This window comes from Muntiacus reevesi, chromosome 2, assembly GCF_963930625.1.
Source record: "Muntiacus reevesi chromosome 2, mMunRee1.1, whole genome shotgun sequence".
Classification (NCBI taxonomy): Eukaryota; Metazoa; Chordata; class Mammalia; order Artiodactyla; family Cervidae; genus Muntiacus; species Muntiacus reevesi.
Genome location: NC_089250.1, coordinates 182920657 through 182934681, shown reverse-complemented (window position 1 = coordinate 182934681; position 14025 = coordinate 182920657). Strand labels below are relative to the sequence as shown.

Sequence of the window (14025 nt, the reverse complement as noted above, 5' to 3'; positions counted from 1 at the left end):
GACACGCCCCTGCGGCGGGCACGCGGCAGCCGTCCTCGCGTGCTGGTCTGCGGCGGAAGTCGAAGTGAGGGCGGGTGAGTTCTTCCCTTCGTGAGAGGGGGTGTTCATGAACGCCTCTCTGGGCCCTTCTTGCCCTTTATCACCACCGCTTCAGGCTTATCTCGCGCGTTCTCCTCCTGTCCCATCTGTTTCAGCCACACTGGTTTCCTGTCATTTCTTTAACCATCCAACTGGCTTCAGGACTGATATTGTCCGGTATTGGCAAAGGTGTGGGGAATGTTATAATTGGCAATAGGCATTCTCTTTGATCTAGTACTTCCATTTCTGGGTAGCTTTTTCTAGAGAAACGCAAGAACCCAAAGAGACACAAACAAGCAAGTTCACTGCAACAGCATTTGGGTGAAAACCTTGAAAGAGCCTGAACGTATATGAAAAGACAATGTGGGATGGTTGGTTGACAGAGGCACATCTCCCTGTTCAAAAGAGTTGTGCCGGATAATAAGGAATGGCAGGGTATTCCCTGGCAGTCCAGTGGGAACTAGGATCCCGCAAAAAAAAAAGGGGGGGGGGGTGTGAAGGGCAGACACCGCCTTAAGGGAGGCAATCAAGTAGAAGGGGATTAGAAAAGAAAGTTGTAGGAGAATACAAAAATACATTCAGAGGACTTCCCTGGTGGTCCTCTAATATTGCATTGTGTATCTGCATTATGCATTGACCAGACCTCCCCAGGGGCAGAAATACCTGCTCAACCATAAAGATCAATTTTTCTCCTGCCGCTGACCATGAAACTCCTGAGATAATAGCATTCCTTTCTCAATCCTGTAAGGAGTCAGGATGTTGATATATTAGGGCAGTATTGGGCTGCACCTTATTAATGTTACTAGATATACTACTGTATTCTGCCTATTTTACGAGATTGAGGTTTCTCGCATTACCAGACCTGTGACTGAGCCTCAGATAAAATTAATGACAATTAAACAGCTTGAGGTTTCTTGCATTACCAGATGTGTGACTGAGCCTCAGATAAAATTAATGACAATTAAACAACTTGAAACAATTGACCTTATAGATGATTCTATGAGATCAGTGATTGTAATAGTGTATCTCTAGATATGGGAAGAAGCAGCAAGCGAGAACCATTTCCCTGACCATGACCAACGGTATGACAGGTGGTCCAGAAGCTTATGACTTTTCTTAACAGGGCCCTTTGTCAGCCCACAAAGGGCCCTGTTAAAAGTAGCCAAACAAAGGTCCATATGGTCAAGGCTATGGTCTCCCCTGTGGTCACATGCAGTTGTGCATGCTGGACTGTAAAGAAGGCAGAGCGCCAAAGAATGGATGCCTTCAAACTGTGGTGCTGGAGAAGACTCCTAAGAGTCCCTTGAACAGCAAGGAGATCAAACTAGTTAATCTTAAGGGAAATCAACCCTGAATACTCATTGGAAGGACTGATGCCAAAGCTGAAACTCCAGTATTGTGGTCACTTGATGGGAACGGCCAGCTCATTGGAAAAGTCCCTGAATCTGGGAAAGATTGAGAGCAGAAGGAGAAGAGGGCGTCTGAGGATGAGATGGTTGGATGGCATCACCGATGGAATGGACATGAACTTGGGCAAACTTTGGGAGATGGTGAAGGATTGGGAGGCCTGGCGTGCTACAATCCGTGGGGTCACAAAGAGTTGGACATGACTGGGCGACTGAACAACACCAATAGGGCCTCGTCCAGTAATAGCGCATTGAATGGCCTATTGATGAAATTCTGACCTGAGAATAAGCATTCCTAGTACCGGGAGACAAACTGTTCACGAAGTGCCTCCTGAACTTTAAAGTTGAGATCAAAAGGGAAGGAATTGTAAAATAAAGAATGTTGCCCACCATCCAGTTCTACAGGAATTGAGTCATTAGTCACAATAGTCACTGATTTACAACACACCCTGAAATGGTGAAGATCGGGATGAGGCACTTTGTGCTCTAGGAAAACTGGCAGAAATGGCCCTCAGGTAGATATTTTCAGGAGAAATTTTTATGAACCCAGTTTCTTGTATCTTCCCATACTTGGAAATGCACTAAAACCATTAACTAAGATTTTTTCCTCACGAATAACAGTAACTTTCTCCCAAGATGTGTGCTTCATTACCTGTGCATGTGTGCTAAGTCCCTTCAGTTGTGTTTGACCCTTTTTGACCCTATGTACTGTAGCCCATCGGGCTCCTCTGTCCATGGGATTCTCCAGGCAAGAATACTGGAGTGGGTTGCCATGCCCTCCTCCAGGGGATCCCAACTCAGGGATTGAACCTGCTTCTCTTATGTCTCCTGCATTGGCAGGTGAGTTCTTTACCACTAGTGCCATGTAGGAAGCCTGTAACCTGTAACCTTTTCTCAAAATCACACCCTCATCTCTTCAGAACAGTTCTCAGAGCTCAGGTTGACTGGGATAAAATTTTCCATTTCTTTCTTAGACTGGCCATTGTTTAATTTTTTTAGTCAACAATCCCTTTTATTTTTTTATATCTAAAATTTTTTCTGTTTTTATTTTTTTAACTACAAAACATTATCTTTGGGGCTTCTTGGTGGTCCACTGGCTAAGACTCCACCCTCCCAGTGCAGAAGGCCCAGGTTCGATCCCTAATCAGGGAACTAGATCCCACATGCCGTAACTAAGACCCTGTGCAGCTAAATAACATTCTTTAAAAAACAAACAAATAAATGTTATCTTTCTACACATTTGTGTTTAGGCGTGTAAATGCATCCAAAAGAGGGAAGGTTTATACACTAGAATGACAGAGGGATGGGAAAGCTCATTTGTGCTATGTATCTGTACTATTTAAATTTTTTATGAGAATGAATAATTGAGTCATGCAAAATCAAATTTAAAAGGATGAATCTTGGGACTTTGCTGGTAGTCCAGTGATTGAGACTGAGCTTCCACTGCAGGGGACGTGGATTCAATCCCTGGTTGGGAAACCAAGATCCCACATGCAGCAGAGCAACTAAGCCTTAATACGAAACTCCTGAACCTGCATGCCGCAACTAAAGTCCTTGCGAAAGATCCCACATGCTGCAACTAAGACCTGATACAGCCAAACAAATATTTTAAAATAGATAAGTAAAAGAATGAATTTTAAGACTGCCTGCTGTCCCAAACAGGCATACATAAAATTGAACTAAACTGAGTCGCAGTGATTGGAGGAGGGGTTGCCTCAAGAGTTCCAATGAGATAACGTGGTCCTAAGTCTGCGTCTGATATGTAGACGAAGCCCAGAGAAGAGTTCTCCCTGTTATCATCATTAGTACATGGGCTGACTGGACTGACAGGAGCTTTGCAGGAAGTCCTTTGTCAGATATAAGGTCCCACAGGAGGTGCTGAGTCATGGCTGAGCTAATGCCAGTCAGTCGCCAAATCTTTTCCCTTAGGCCTCAGGGAACCCCCTGAGGTGGGTAGCTGGGGCTTCAAGAAACGAGACCTTTGCCCAGGCTGCCTGTCTGCCCACCCACTTAGGGACAGCTCCCTGGTACCAGCACCACTGACCAGAAGCCGAGGGCAGAGATGCTCTTCTCTGCCACTCACTGTCTGCACTGATTTCCAAGCTTTGGGTTCAGTGATGCCAAAGGGCATTGTTCAAGTCCCACTGTGGGAGGCTCCTCTCAAACCCAGTGACCAGGGCCGAGCCGCTTCATGGGCTTGTAACTAGAGCAGTCATACTGGGTCCCCAGGCTTGGTTTAGGTTCTGCTACCACAGTCTTTAAATTCTCTGTAATTTTTAAACAATGGGTCCTGCTTTTTTTTTTTTTTTTTTTTTTTTTTGCACTGAGCCTTACACAATATGCAGCTGGTCCTGAGACTTTCCTGGTGGTCCAGTGGTTAAGACACACCCTTCCACTGCATGTGACAACGGTTTGTTCCCTGGTCTGTAAATTAAGATTCCAGATACTGTGGGGTGAAGCTGAAAAAAAAAAAAAAGATTTCTGCAGCTGGTCCCATTGAGGATCTTCTTGCTTGGATTTATTTCCTTAAAGTGGAGACCTCAGAATATCGAGTTTTGTGGCTTAACCCACACAGTTGAAGAAAAGTCTCATCTTTTATCAGAATAATATGCACTTGGGTTCCATTCAGTATGTTATTGAGTTCCTACTAAATGCTGGACATTGTGCCAGGAGGGAGAGAGACAGAAATAAAAAAGACATGGGGTCAACTCTTAGGAAGCCCACAGTCTAATATGGTAGAGACCATGTTGCCAGTGGAATAGAGATGGGAATGAAATAGTAGCTATTCTAGCCTAGGAGTCAGAGAGGGCTTCCTGGAGGAAGTGATGGGTATGTGACGCGTTAAGGAATGAGTAGGAGTTAGCCCTATCTAAGGTGGTGGGAGGAAGGTATACAGCCTGAGCTCTGAGAATAACGTAATAGACTGTGGAGGAGGCAATGCAAGGTTTATGCAAGATAAACATTCTATTTAGATGACACCTTCACTTGTAGACACAAATGTGTATTTATTAAAATAAATACATGCATCTTACAATACATAATGACGACTATTTTACATATATAAAATACACATTATTTCGTGGGTCATTTCCACCACTAAATTTGGGAAAATAGCACCAGTTTTAGTTTGATTTCCCTGTAACTCCAGTGCCTAGTAAATGTTTAGACAATCAATCAGCAAATATTTTTTGAGCCACTATTTGTGCCAGGTACTGTTTTAGGTGCTGGGAAATTCAGCCATGAATAGAGACAAGTGCCTCCTGTTACGAAACTGACATTCCTGGAGCGGTCAGTACACATTTTGGAATGAAGGGAGGGGGAAAAAATGCTTTTATCCGAGTCAGCAATAAAATTTCAGAAGAGGAGTGAGAGGGTCATTTTTGAGTTTTAGTTGAACAACAAAGAAATATATCAATGTAATTTGCGGAATTCCCAGGTTGTCCAGCAGTTAGGACTCCTTGCTTCCACTGCGGGGGGACACTTGTTCCATCCCTGGTCGGAGAACGATCCCACATGCTTTGGGGCGTGGCCCCAAAAAAAAGAAAAAGAGAAGAGAGAGAGATCTTTTCTATTAAAAAGAATTCAAACCTGGGCAAGTAGTAGCAACCTCAAGTATGAGTCAGGCATACAAGAATTGAGACAGAGCCTTGGGTGTTAAGAGCTACGAATATAGATTTGTCTTTCAAAAGATCAGATGTTCATGCAAAATAAAAACTATTTACTTATTCGTTTTTGCTTGGCACAGTCGTCACCACCAGCATTCGCCTGTGCAGTCCTCGTCTGCAAGTACATTTCGGTCAGACCCGATTGACGCAAATTCGGTTTACGTAGGCCCGGTGCCGGCGGCTGGAGACCTTCGGCAGAGTTCGCCCGAGTTGGGACGAACCATCTGTGCCCGCGGAGGGGGGTGGCATGTCCGCTTCGCGCAGAGTCAGGGCCCGGACGGCGGGGATTCGGAAGCAGACCAGCCTGGGGTCCCTTCACGCAGGATGCCTGGGAAAGCGTGGCTTTTCCGGGTTGCAACTGGAGCTAAGGGCGAGGGTCGGCGCCACATGTAGGCTTGCATCCCCCCAAGCTGTGGACTCGGCTGCAGAGCAGTGGGTCCCCAGTTCCCGGACCGTTTCACACCTAGGCCTCCACTGGGAGGTACAGCCGGTCTGGGGGACCCGGGAGCGGGGTGTCGGTAGGGCCCGGGAGCCGGTCCGAGGGGACGGGGGTGGCGGGGTCCCTATCTTTCCCGGCCGGACCTCCCCTTGGGGCCTACGCGACGTGCGCGCCCCTTCGCCCACTGTGTGCCTCTCACTGCCCCTAGACCTCTCGGGACCACACCTCCCGCTCGCATGGCGGACAAGAAGCTGGTGGTGGTGTTTGGAGCCACAGGTAAGCGAAACCCCCAAAGGAGGCGCTGAACCCTTCACCCAGGACAACCTGGGGGTCCGACCGGCCCCGCCCCCCAGCGCTAGGGGCGCCACCCTCGGCAGGCCTCCCAGGCAGCTTCCACCCTGCAGGTCTTTCTGATTCTCCACAGGTGCCCAGGGGGGCTCAGTGGCCCGGACGCTCCTGGAAGATGGGACATTTAGGGTCCGAGTGGTGACCCGGGACCCTGGGCAGAGGGCAGCGAAGCAGCTGGGGCTGCAAGGTGCAGAGGTAGTGCAGGGAGACCAGGATGACGAGGCCAGCATGGAGCTGGCCCTGAGCGGCGCTCATGCCACCTTCATTGTGACCAACTACTGGGAGAACTGCAGCCAGGAGCAGGAGGTCAAGCAGGTGAGGGCAGGCCGCAGGGCGTCGGGAGGGAGTGGGGAGGCCAGGGCAGGAGCCGGACATCTTCAAAGAGCTCCCAGCCTCCTTGCAGGGCAGCTCTGACTTGTCAGAGAGGGGCTGTCCCCTGCCTGTGATGACGGACACTGCAGCTTTTCTCCTCCTCTTCCATGCAGCCCTCCTAGACTTTGATAAGGGCAGGAGGTGACTTCTTTTTCATCCAGTGACTTAAGATATCATTCATGTACCATACTGCTCACCCTTTTGACATGTACAGTTCAGTGTTTTTTCACCTGTTTGCAAAGTTGGGCCGCCATCACCACTACTAATTCCAGAACATTTCATCACCCCCAAAAGAAAACACCATACCTGTTGGCAGTCCTTCCCCATTCCCCCTCCCAGGCAACCACAATCTGCTTTATGTCATCCAGTGACTTCACATTTTCTAAACAACTCTGCTGACCCATGCTGCTGCTGCTGCTGCTAAGTCGCTTCAGTCGTGTCCAACTCTGTGCAACCCCATAGACGGCAGCCCACCAAGGCTCCGCCATCCCTGGGATTCTCCAGGCAAGAGTACTGGAGTGGGGTGCCATTACCTTCTCCCTGCTGACCCATAATTTTCTTAAAAGGTACATATTTTAATTGTACAATTTGATGAAATTTGAAGATAAATATACACATATAACTGACTTTCCAGGTGGCGCTAGTGGGAAAGAACCCACCTGCCAATGCAGGAGACATAAGAGACATGGGTTCGATCCCTGAGTCAGGAACATCCCCTGGAGGAAGGCATGGCAACCCACTCCAGTATTCTTGCCTGGAGAATCCCCTGGACAGAGGAGCCTGGCGGGCTACAGTCCATAGGGTCGCAAAGAGTCAGACATAGTTGAAGCCACTTAGCAGACACACAGCACACATACCCATGGAACTACCATTCTAATCAAAATATGGTGGTGATGGACAGGGAAGCCTGGCATGCTGCAGTTCACGGGGTTGCAAAGAATCAGACACAGCTTGGCAACTGAACAATCAAAGTATAATCCATCACCATCATTCCCCAAATTTGCCATGTCCCTTTTTAGATGTGTCATGTTTCTCTTTATTCTGTTTTCCACCCAGCTTCTCTCTGGTCGGTGGCTGTTGAGCCCAGGCTGCCGTGGGAGGGATGTGAGACGAACATGTATCTTTTTAAAATCTCCTGGAAGGTAGAGACACTTGCAGTGGGCCTGTCACATAGCAGGCTCTTGGGTATTTGTAGAAGGTATGACTGGCACAGCCGAGTTTCCGGGGCTGAGACCCCTGGCCATCGGCTTTCAGTCCTGCCTCGTCCACAGCTCCCCACTGCCTTGGCTGTGGACGTGACTTCCCTGAGCTGGTCTCTTTTTCCTCTTATGTAAAGGGACCACTTTGGTCCATAAAGGGAAGCTGGACTGGACCACTGGTCTCTTTGTTTTTAACCTCGAGCCTTCAGTTGCTGTCTTACCTGGAAGCCCATCTCAGCGGGTGGACAAAGAGAACTTTTCTGGTTCATGCAGATCCTGTCAACCTGACCGCCTGTGCCATAACAAATGACCACAAGCCACGTGGCTTAAAATAGCAGGAATTTATTCTCTCCCAGCTCTAAGTCCAGGAGTCCAACAGCAAGGTGTTTGCCCTGCGCTGTCTGGAGGCTTGCCTCTTCTGGTGTCCGGAGGTGCCAGCTCTTCGTGGGGTCACGTCACTCCAGGCTCTGCCTCTGTCTTCACCCGGCCTCTCCTTTTCTCCCTGTCTCCTCTTCCATCTCTCATAAGAACACTTGTCATTGGGTTGAGGGCCCACCAGGGTAATCCAGGATGATCTCAAGTTTTTTAACTTAAAAAATATCTGCGGAGACCCTCTCCCAAACGATGTGACATTCACAGGTTCTGGCGGATGGGAGGTGGACATGTCTCTTGGGAGGCCACCATCCAGCGCCTTACACAGCCTTGTGCAGCAAGGTCCCCATTTAACCGACGAGGCCAGAGCAGTTAGACCCTTTGTCCTGGAAGGCAGAGCCAGGGCGCTGCAGAGCCAGTCTGAAGCCCACGTGGCGTGTCTTCTGTGCTGAACGTCTGAGCCATAGCGCTTCCTTAGGGAACGGCTGGGGCTCTCCAAGGAAGACGGCACAGTACGGGGACAAGGTGCTGTCTAAGCACAGGCAGAGACGGGAAGCCTCTGTGTGCCCCCTCCCAGGTGGCACATGGAGGACTTTGGTCTAGTACCCTGGAAGGTGGAACAACCTGGATGATCTAGAGAAGGGGCGCTAAGGCTGTGTGGCTGGTGGGAGGCCTATAATCCTGGGGTAGAGGATGTGATGCTGTGGGAGCTGCACAAGAAAGGGGGAGCCTTATCAGAGGGGTTAGTGGCCTGTGGCTCTTGGCAGAGTGGCCTCTGGGGTGGGAGAGCCAGGGCCTCGATGGGGACACACACCCTTCCTCTGAGCTTTGTGGCTTCTCCCTTCCTGCCTGCCCACCAGGGAAAGCTGCTGGCCGATCTGGCCAAGCGCCTGGGCCTGTGCTACGTGGTCTACAGTGGCCTGGAGAACATCAAGAAGCTAACCGGGGGGAGACTGACAGCGGGACACTTTGACGGCAAAGGGGAGGTGGAGGAGTATTTCCGGGACATCGGCGTCCCCATGACCAGCGTGCGGCTGCCCTGCTATTTTGAGAACCTCCTCTCCTACTTCCTGCCCCAGAAAGCCCCGGATGGAAGGAGCTACTTGCTGAGTGAGTGTGCTCCCTCGGGCGTCTGCTGGCACCGTGCAGAGCCACGGTGACCCAGAGAGTGGGCTTGTCCTCCGAGGGCTCCAGGTCTGAGCCCCAGCCCTCTCACAGTAGACCCATGACCCTGCCAGGCCTCCGTGTCCTGTCCCGTGAGACGGGCATGACCTGGACTTCCCCAGGGAAGATCTGCCCAGTGCGGGGATGCTGTGCTGTCTGTTGGAGAGCTTTGCAGAAATGAGCATGGTTCTTGTTTCTGCCTCATCAGTGAGGAGAGGGTTTGGAGGGCTAGGTCCAGTTGATTTCCCAGGGGTAGGAAAGCACTTTCTTCTCTGCCCGTCTGCACATCTCCAAACAGCGTGGAGGGCGCCGTGTCCGGCCTGTGTCCTGACGCTGGTGGGGCAGCAGGGGAGGCTCGGCAGGCAGAGTGGGAGGGGTCAGAGCCCTCCCCTGGCTCCTCACCTCTGCGTGATCCCTGCTCACCCTCCCTTGGGCAGAGTCTGGGCCTGGTGTTGGCACCCTGACACCACCCTTTACAGTTTGCAGAGCCATCGTCAGAGAGTCACCTGTGTTCCATCACTGAGCTGGAGTTCCATCCCCGAGCTGGATTTCCATCCCCACAGGCTCCTGGGTGGTCTGAATGGGCAGCCATGGAAACTTTACAGGCAGGGCTGGAGGGCTCCAGGTGCCTCATCTAGCCAGAGCTCTGCCTCTCCATCCCCAGAGCCACACCGTGGCCGGTAGAGTCACTTGTTAACACGTTTGTCAGCACCCACCACGCTGCTCTGGGCTCGGCCCAAGCCTTGGCCAGCCGAGCTTTCTTGTTGGCGTTTGGAGCACCCTCCGTGGGCATCCGCGTCAGGAACTGGGGTTTGCACCCATTCTTGGGCAGGGCGCCTTTCAAAGCCCCTTCCCCTCCTTCTGCTTGTTCCCGTCTCAGGCCTGATGGGTGGCAGGCCTGGAGTTCTCCCCAGCCCGACTCCCAGGATTTGAACGGCCTGCCAGCGGCAGAGCTCCATCATGTCCCGTTTCCTGACTCAGTTCTGCTGCTGACCCTGGGGTGTCTGAGTTAGGCCAGGTGCTGACCTGTGCGCCAACCAGCTGGTAGAGACCGACCCCTCAAGAGACAGGGGCCAGCACATCCCTCCCCCCTTCCCAGGCTTGCCCATGGGTGACGTGCCCATAGACGGCATGGCCGTGGCCGACCTGGGTCCCGTGGTGCTCAGCTTGCTAAAGACCCCAGAGGAGTACGTCGGCCGGAACATCGGGCTCAGCACCTGCAGGCACACGGCGGAGGAGTATGCTGCCCTGCTCTCCAAGCACACAGGCAAGGCGGTGCGCGACGCCAAGGTGAGAGGCCCGGCGGGACATGGAAGCCCTATCCGAGCGGCTCTGCGGGTAGCAGGGGAGTGGCATCCTGGGCTGCCCCGCGCTCTGAGCATCACAAAGCCTAGTTCATCCTCAGAGAAGGCTGACGTCGTGCGGTTCTCAGGAGTGAAGTGTGGCTGCCGGGTGAGATGTCTGGCTCTGGCAGAGGGCCAAGTGGCAAGAAAGGGCTTGAGGAAGAGGGCCCAGTAGGGGCCAAAGCAAGGAGGGAGAGCACAGGGTGTCTTGGGCTCCTTGGTGGAGGGGAAGGAGGCTGGAGTGGGCACAGTCCCCTCCTTCCCTCACCTACCCTGTCCTCCTGTCCAGACCCCTGGGTTTGTTGTTTCTTCTCAGTTTGAGATTATGGGATACTCAGACTCATTAAACGACAGAAACCACCCACAGAGCCTCCCAGACACAAACAGAGCAGTAAATGGGGAGAGACCAGGGCAGGACACGTTTTGGGCTCAGATTTTGCTCCCAGCCTTTAACACCCACCTGTGTGTAACCAGAGGCCCAGCCCATGGCCCCTCTCTGTCTTGGTTTCTTCATCTGTAAAGTGGGTGTATGGAACGTATCCCATCCTCGGGCTGCTGTGAAGACTGAACGGGATAACTGATGTAGACGCTCCCTTGACACAATGAATGCACTAGAAAATGTGCACTAAATGGCTGTGTATTACTATCTAAACAAAGAAAGCCTGAGGCCGTCATGGAGGGTTTGGGAGCCAAGGAGTTAAGGTTCAGTTTGGTTAGGAAAGGGGAACAGCTTTGGTGTTTTAAGCGAGAAAGTGATGAAAGCAGAGTCCTGCTGTGGAAGGGACTGAGACGTTTTCACCTCGTGATCTTGGAAGAACAGGATATAAATTGCCCTGGAACAGTGGTTTTTGAAGTTTCATCTCTTTAGTAATCAATGGTTTTCAGATGAATTCAGGGGGACAAAGTAGAGGCTGAGGTACCGACAGTGTAGTCGGGGTGCTGCCGACCCTAAGAGACGCTCCTCTGCTTGCAGACAAGCCCCGAGGACTACGAGAAGCTTGGCTTCCCCGGCGCCTGGGACCTGGCCAACATGTTCCGTTTTTATGCCCTGAAACCTGACCGCAACATCGAACTGACCCTGAAGCTCAACCCCAAGGCCAGGACGCTGGACCAGTGGCTAGAGCAGCACAAAGGGGACTTTGCAGGGCTGTGACCCTGCCCACCTCTCAACCCCGTCTTGGGGGACAACGGGGGATGCGGTCACAGTGACCCTCTCTTGTGTTACAAGAAAGTTTATTTTTTAAATAAAGGCCATTGTTCTCACAGATGGCTTCCAAAGAAAAGCGCTTTGTTTCATGGTTTGGGGTAGGGGTGGCAGATGCTGGGGCACCAAGGACATGAAAATTCCAATAGGAAGCGTCAAGTGCCCAGCCAAGTGGTGGCGGGGGCCAAGAGGACCCCCGACCCAGCCCTGCAGCCAGGGGCGACGTCTGACACCCCTGCACACACACCCTTCCACTCCAGAACATCCGGTCATCCGCGTGTTCCTTCTGAGTTTCAGGGCGGAAAGACCAGCCCCTTCTTCCTCTCTCTTCACCTGCCTCCTGGGCTCCCGTGTGCAGTAGCCTTGAGATGTGGTGATCTCAAAACATGCTGGTAAGAAAGAAACCCTTGAAGGGACGTTACCGAGCTGTGGACCCCAGGCCATGAGAACTGAGCACTGTGGAGAAGAGGTGATGCTGTCCACAGCACAGGCAGGGAAGGGAAACCAGGGAAGTGACCCCCCAGACCTGCTTGGTGGGCAGAGCCCCCCGGGCATTTGGATGGCTTCCCTCTCTCACTCACTATAGAGATGAGAAGCGCAGGCCTGGAGGACACAGCTGGTGGGGAGACTGGTGTCTCCGGGCTTGTGGGTCATCTACCGCAGTCTCTGCTACCCTGCTCTGGCCTTGGGACCCGCAGAGGCACTGAAAGGGTAGCAGGGCTGCCAAATTCATTCCATCTGTTGATTCATAAGTACTTTGTCGACAACTTATCCAGTGTGCTAGATCCTAAATACAATGTTAATCAGGAAAGTTATACACCGTGTCTTGAGTCTGGTTTAGCAGGAGGGCCAGATACCAATGTGTGGGATGGCTGCAGGACCGACATCAGGCTGCAGGGAGCAGGGGGGATGAAGAACACTGGAGGAGGGCCCACTTCAGGGGCACAGCGACAGCCTGAGGGAGCAGCCTCCCAGGAGGGTAGGAGGGAACAGACGTGATGACCCAGGCTTCCAAGCCCACCCATATCAGCAGGAGAACCCAACAGGTCATCCGTATCCAGCCCTGTGATGCCCAAGTGCCGTGGGCCCTCTGGAGGGGAGACTCGCCTGCTGGACCCTGACTCATGATGTCGGGATCCAGGAGTGGCCCTCGGTTGGCACCAAGCCTGGGGAGGGCCCGCTGCGCTGGCTCCAGGGCGAGCTGCAGGGAGCTGGGGGCAGGCTCCAGCCGGTGCTCTCCGTTTCACCAGCCCTCTGGGGGTGGGTTGCTCACCTGGTGCCCTCTGGCCGGGCTGCTGTGACGACTACATAGGGGAACTGGGGAGAAGCAGCGTCTAGCTCCCTGGGCCCCTCGTGATCAGGTCTTGCAAGCCTCCAGTGCCTTCCCCTGTCCATCCTGCTCCCAGCACTTCAGCAAGTGCTTGCCTCCCAAACACAAAGGCCCAGGGGCCTAGAGACACTCTCTTGTGTTTCTAAATGGCTCGGCTCATGCTCTAGCCCCACCTCAGGCTGCAAGGTGGTCAGGAGACAGATCTCAGGAGCTAACTGTGGGAATGAGCCAAACCCAGTCCAGCCAGGCCTCGAGGGGACCCAAACCTACAGATGCTGCCCCGCCACCTTCTGACCATCAGAGGGAAGAATGCCTTGGCATAGCCGTGAGGATGTCTCACTGGAAAGAAAATCCACTTTCCCCTTTCAAAGTCTAGACTGCTACTTTCAAAAAACATGGCTTTGGTTGACTTCTCTAGGAAGAAGACCTGAGGTGCCAAGAGAGACACCACTGAGCTCTCCGCCACCATACCCTGGGGTCTCAGATCCCACCCAGGCCATGCCGAGTCCACAGCAGGTGCTCAGCAAACTTCTGTTCAATGGAGGAAGAGTTTGGAGATTGGCAGGAAGTCTCTGAGCCTCCTTCTTGCCCACCAGGTCTTCCCAGCCTCTTCACCCAATCCAGCAAGTGCACACCCCCGCCTCCACTACAGCCTGCTCAGCCCAGAACCCCGGGGCAGGGCAGAGTCATGTGCTTGGGGCCCACTCCAGCCACCAGAGCCCGGAAGAAGACCACAATACACACAAAATACCTTAATACTCCTCTGAAAACAATGGAGGAAACAAAGAGTATCTAGTGATGGCGGTGGTGATGCTCAGGGACCTAAGGAGGCCACACTGCAGGTCTTTAGAGGAGCGGGCTCCCAGAGTAAAAGCGACAAGCTGAATCCTAAAAGGTTCGTTCAGATCAGCACATCACTGCAGGATAAGCTCCCTGCTCCAGGTTGGGAGGGTCTGCGCCTGTCAGAGCGACACCTGTCCCTCGGTGGGGGTGACGCTGAGGAAAGCCACCTCTGGCTGCCCCAGGAAGGCCAGCAGACGTGGGGTGGCCTGATGGGCACCTGCAGAGAGCTGTCCGGACTCTTTCAAGGAAGAGATGACCACAA

General features: G+C 52.4%; 1 protein-coding gene across 3 annotated transcripts; it reads left to right on the top strand.

Moving 5' to 3' along the window:
* The first annotated feature begins 35 nt into the window (after nt 1-35).
* On the top strand, nt 36-11651 carry NMRAL1 (NmrA like redox sensor 1). 3 transcript variants are annotated; one of them, XM_065924234.1, is made up of 6 exons: nt 36-74; nt 5797-5864; nt 6013-6251; nt 8740-8989; nt 10143-10333; nt 11360-11651. In XM_065924234.1, the coding sequence occupies exons 2-6, from the start codon at nt 5825-5827 to the stop codon at nt 11537-11539; spliced, it is 900 nt and encodes a 299-aa protein (XP_065780306.1). In that variant the 5' UTR covers nt 36-74; nt 5797-5824; the 3' UTR covers nt 11540-11651. The 3 variants fall into 3 exon arrangements, with proteins under 3 accessions (XP_065780306.1, XP_065780304.1, XP_065780305.1); XM_065924232.1 differs by lacking the exon at nt 36-74 and adding an exon at nt 5440-5630; XM_065924233.1 differs by lacking the exon at nt 36-74 and adding an exon at nt 5606-5667.
* The last annotated feature ends 2374 nt before the right edge of the window (nt 11652-14025 follow it).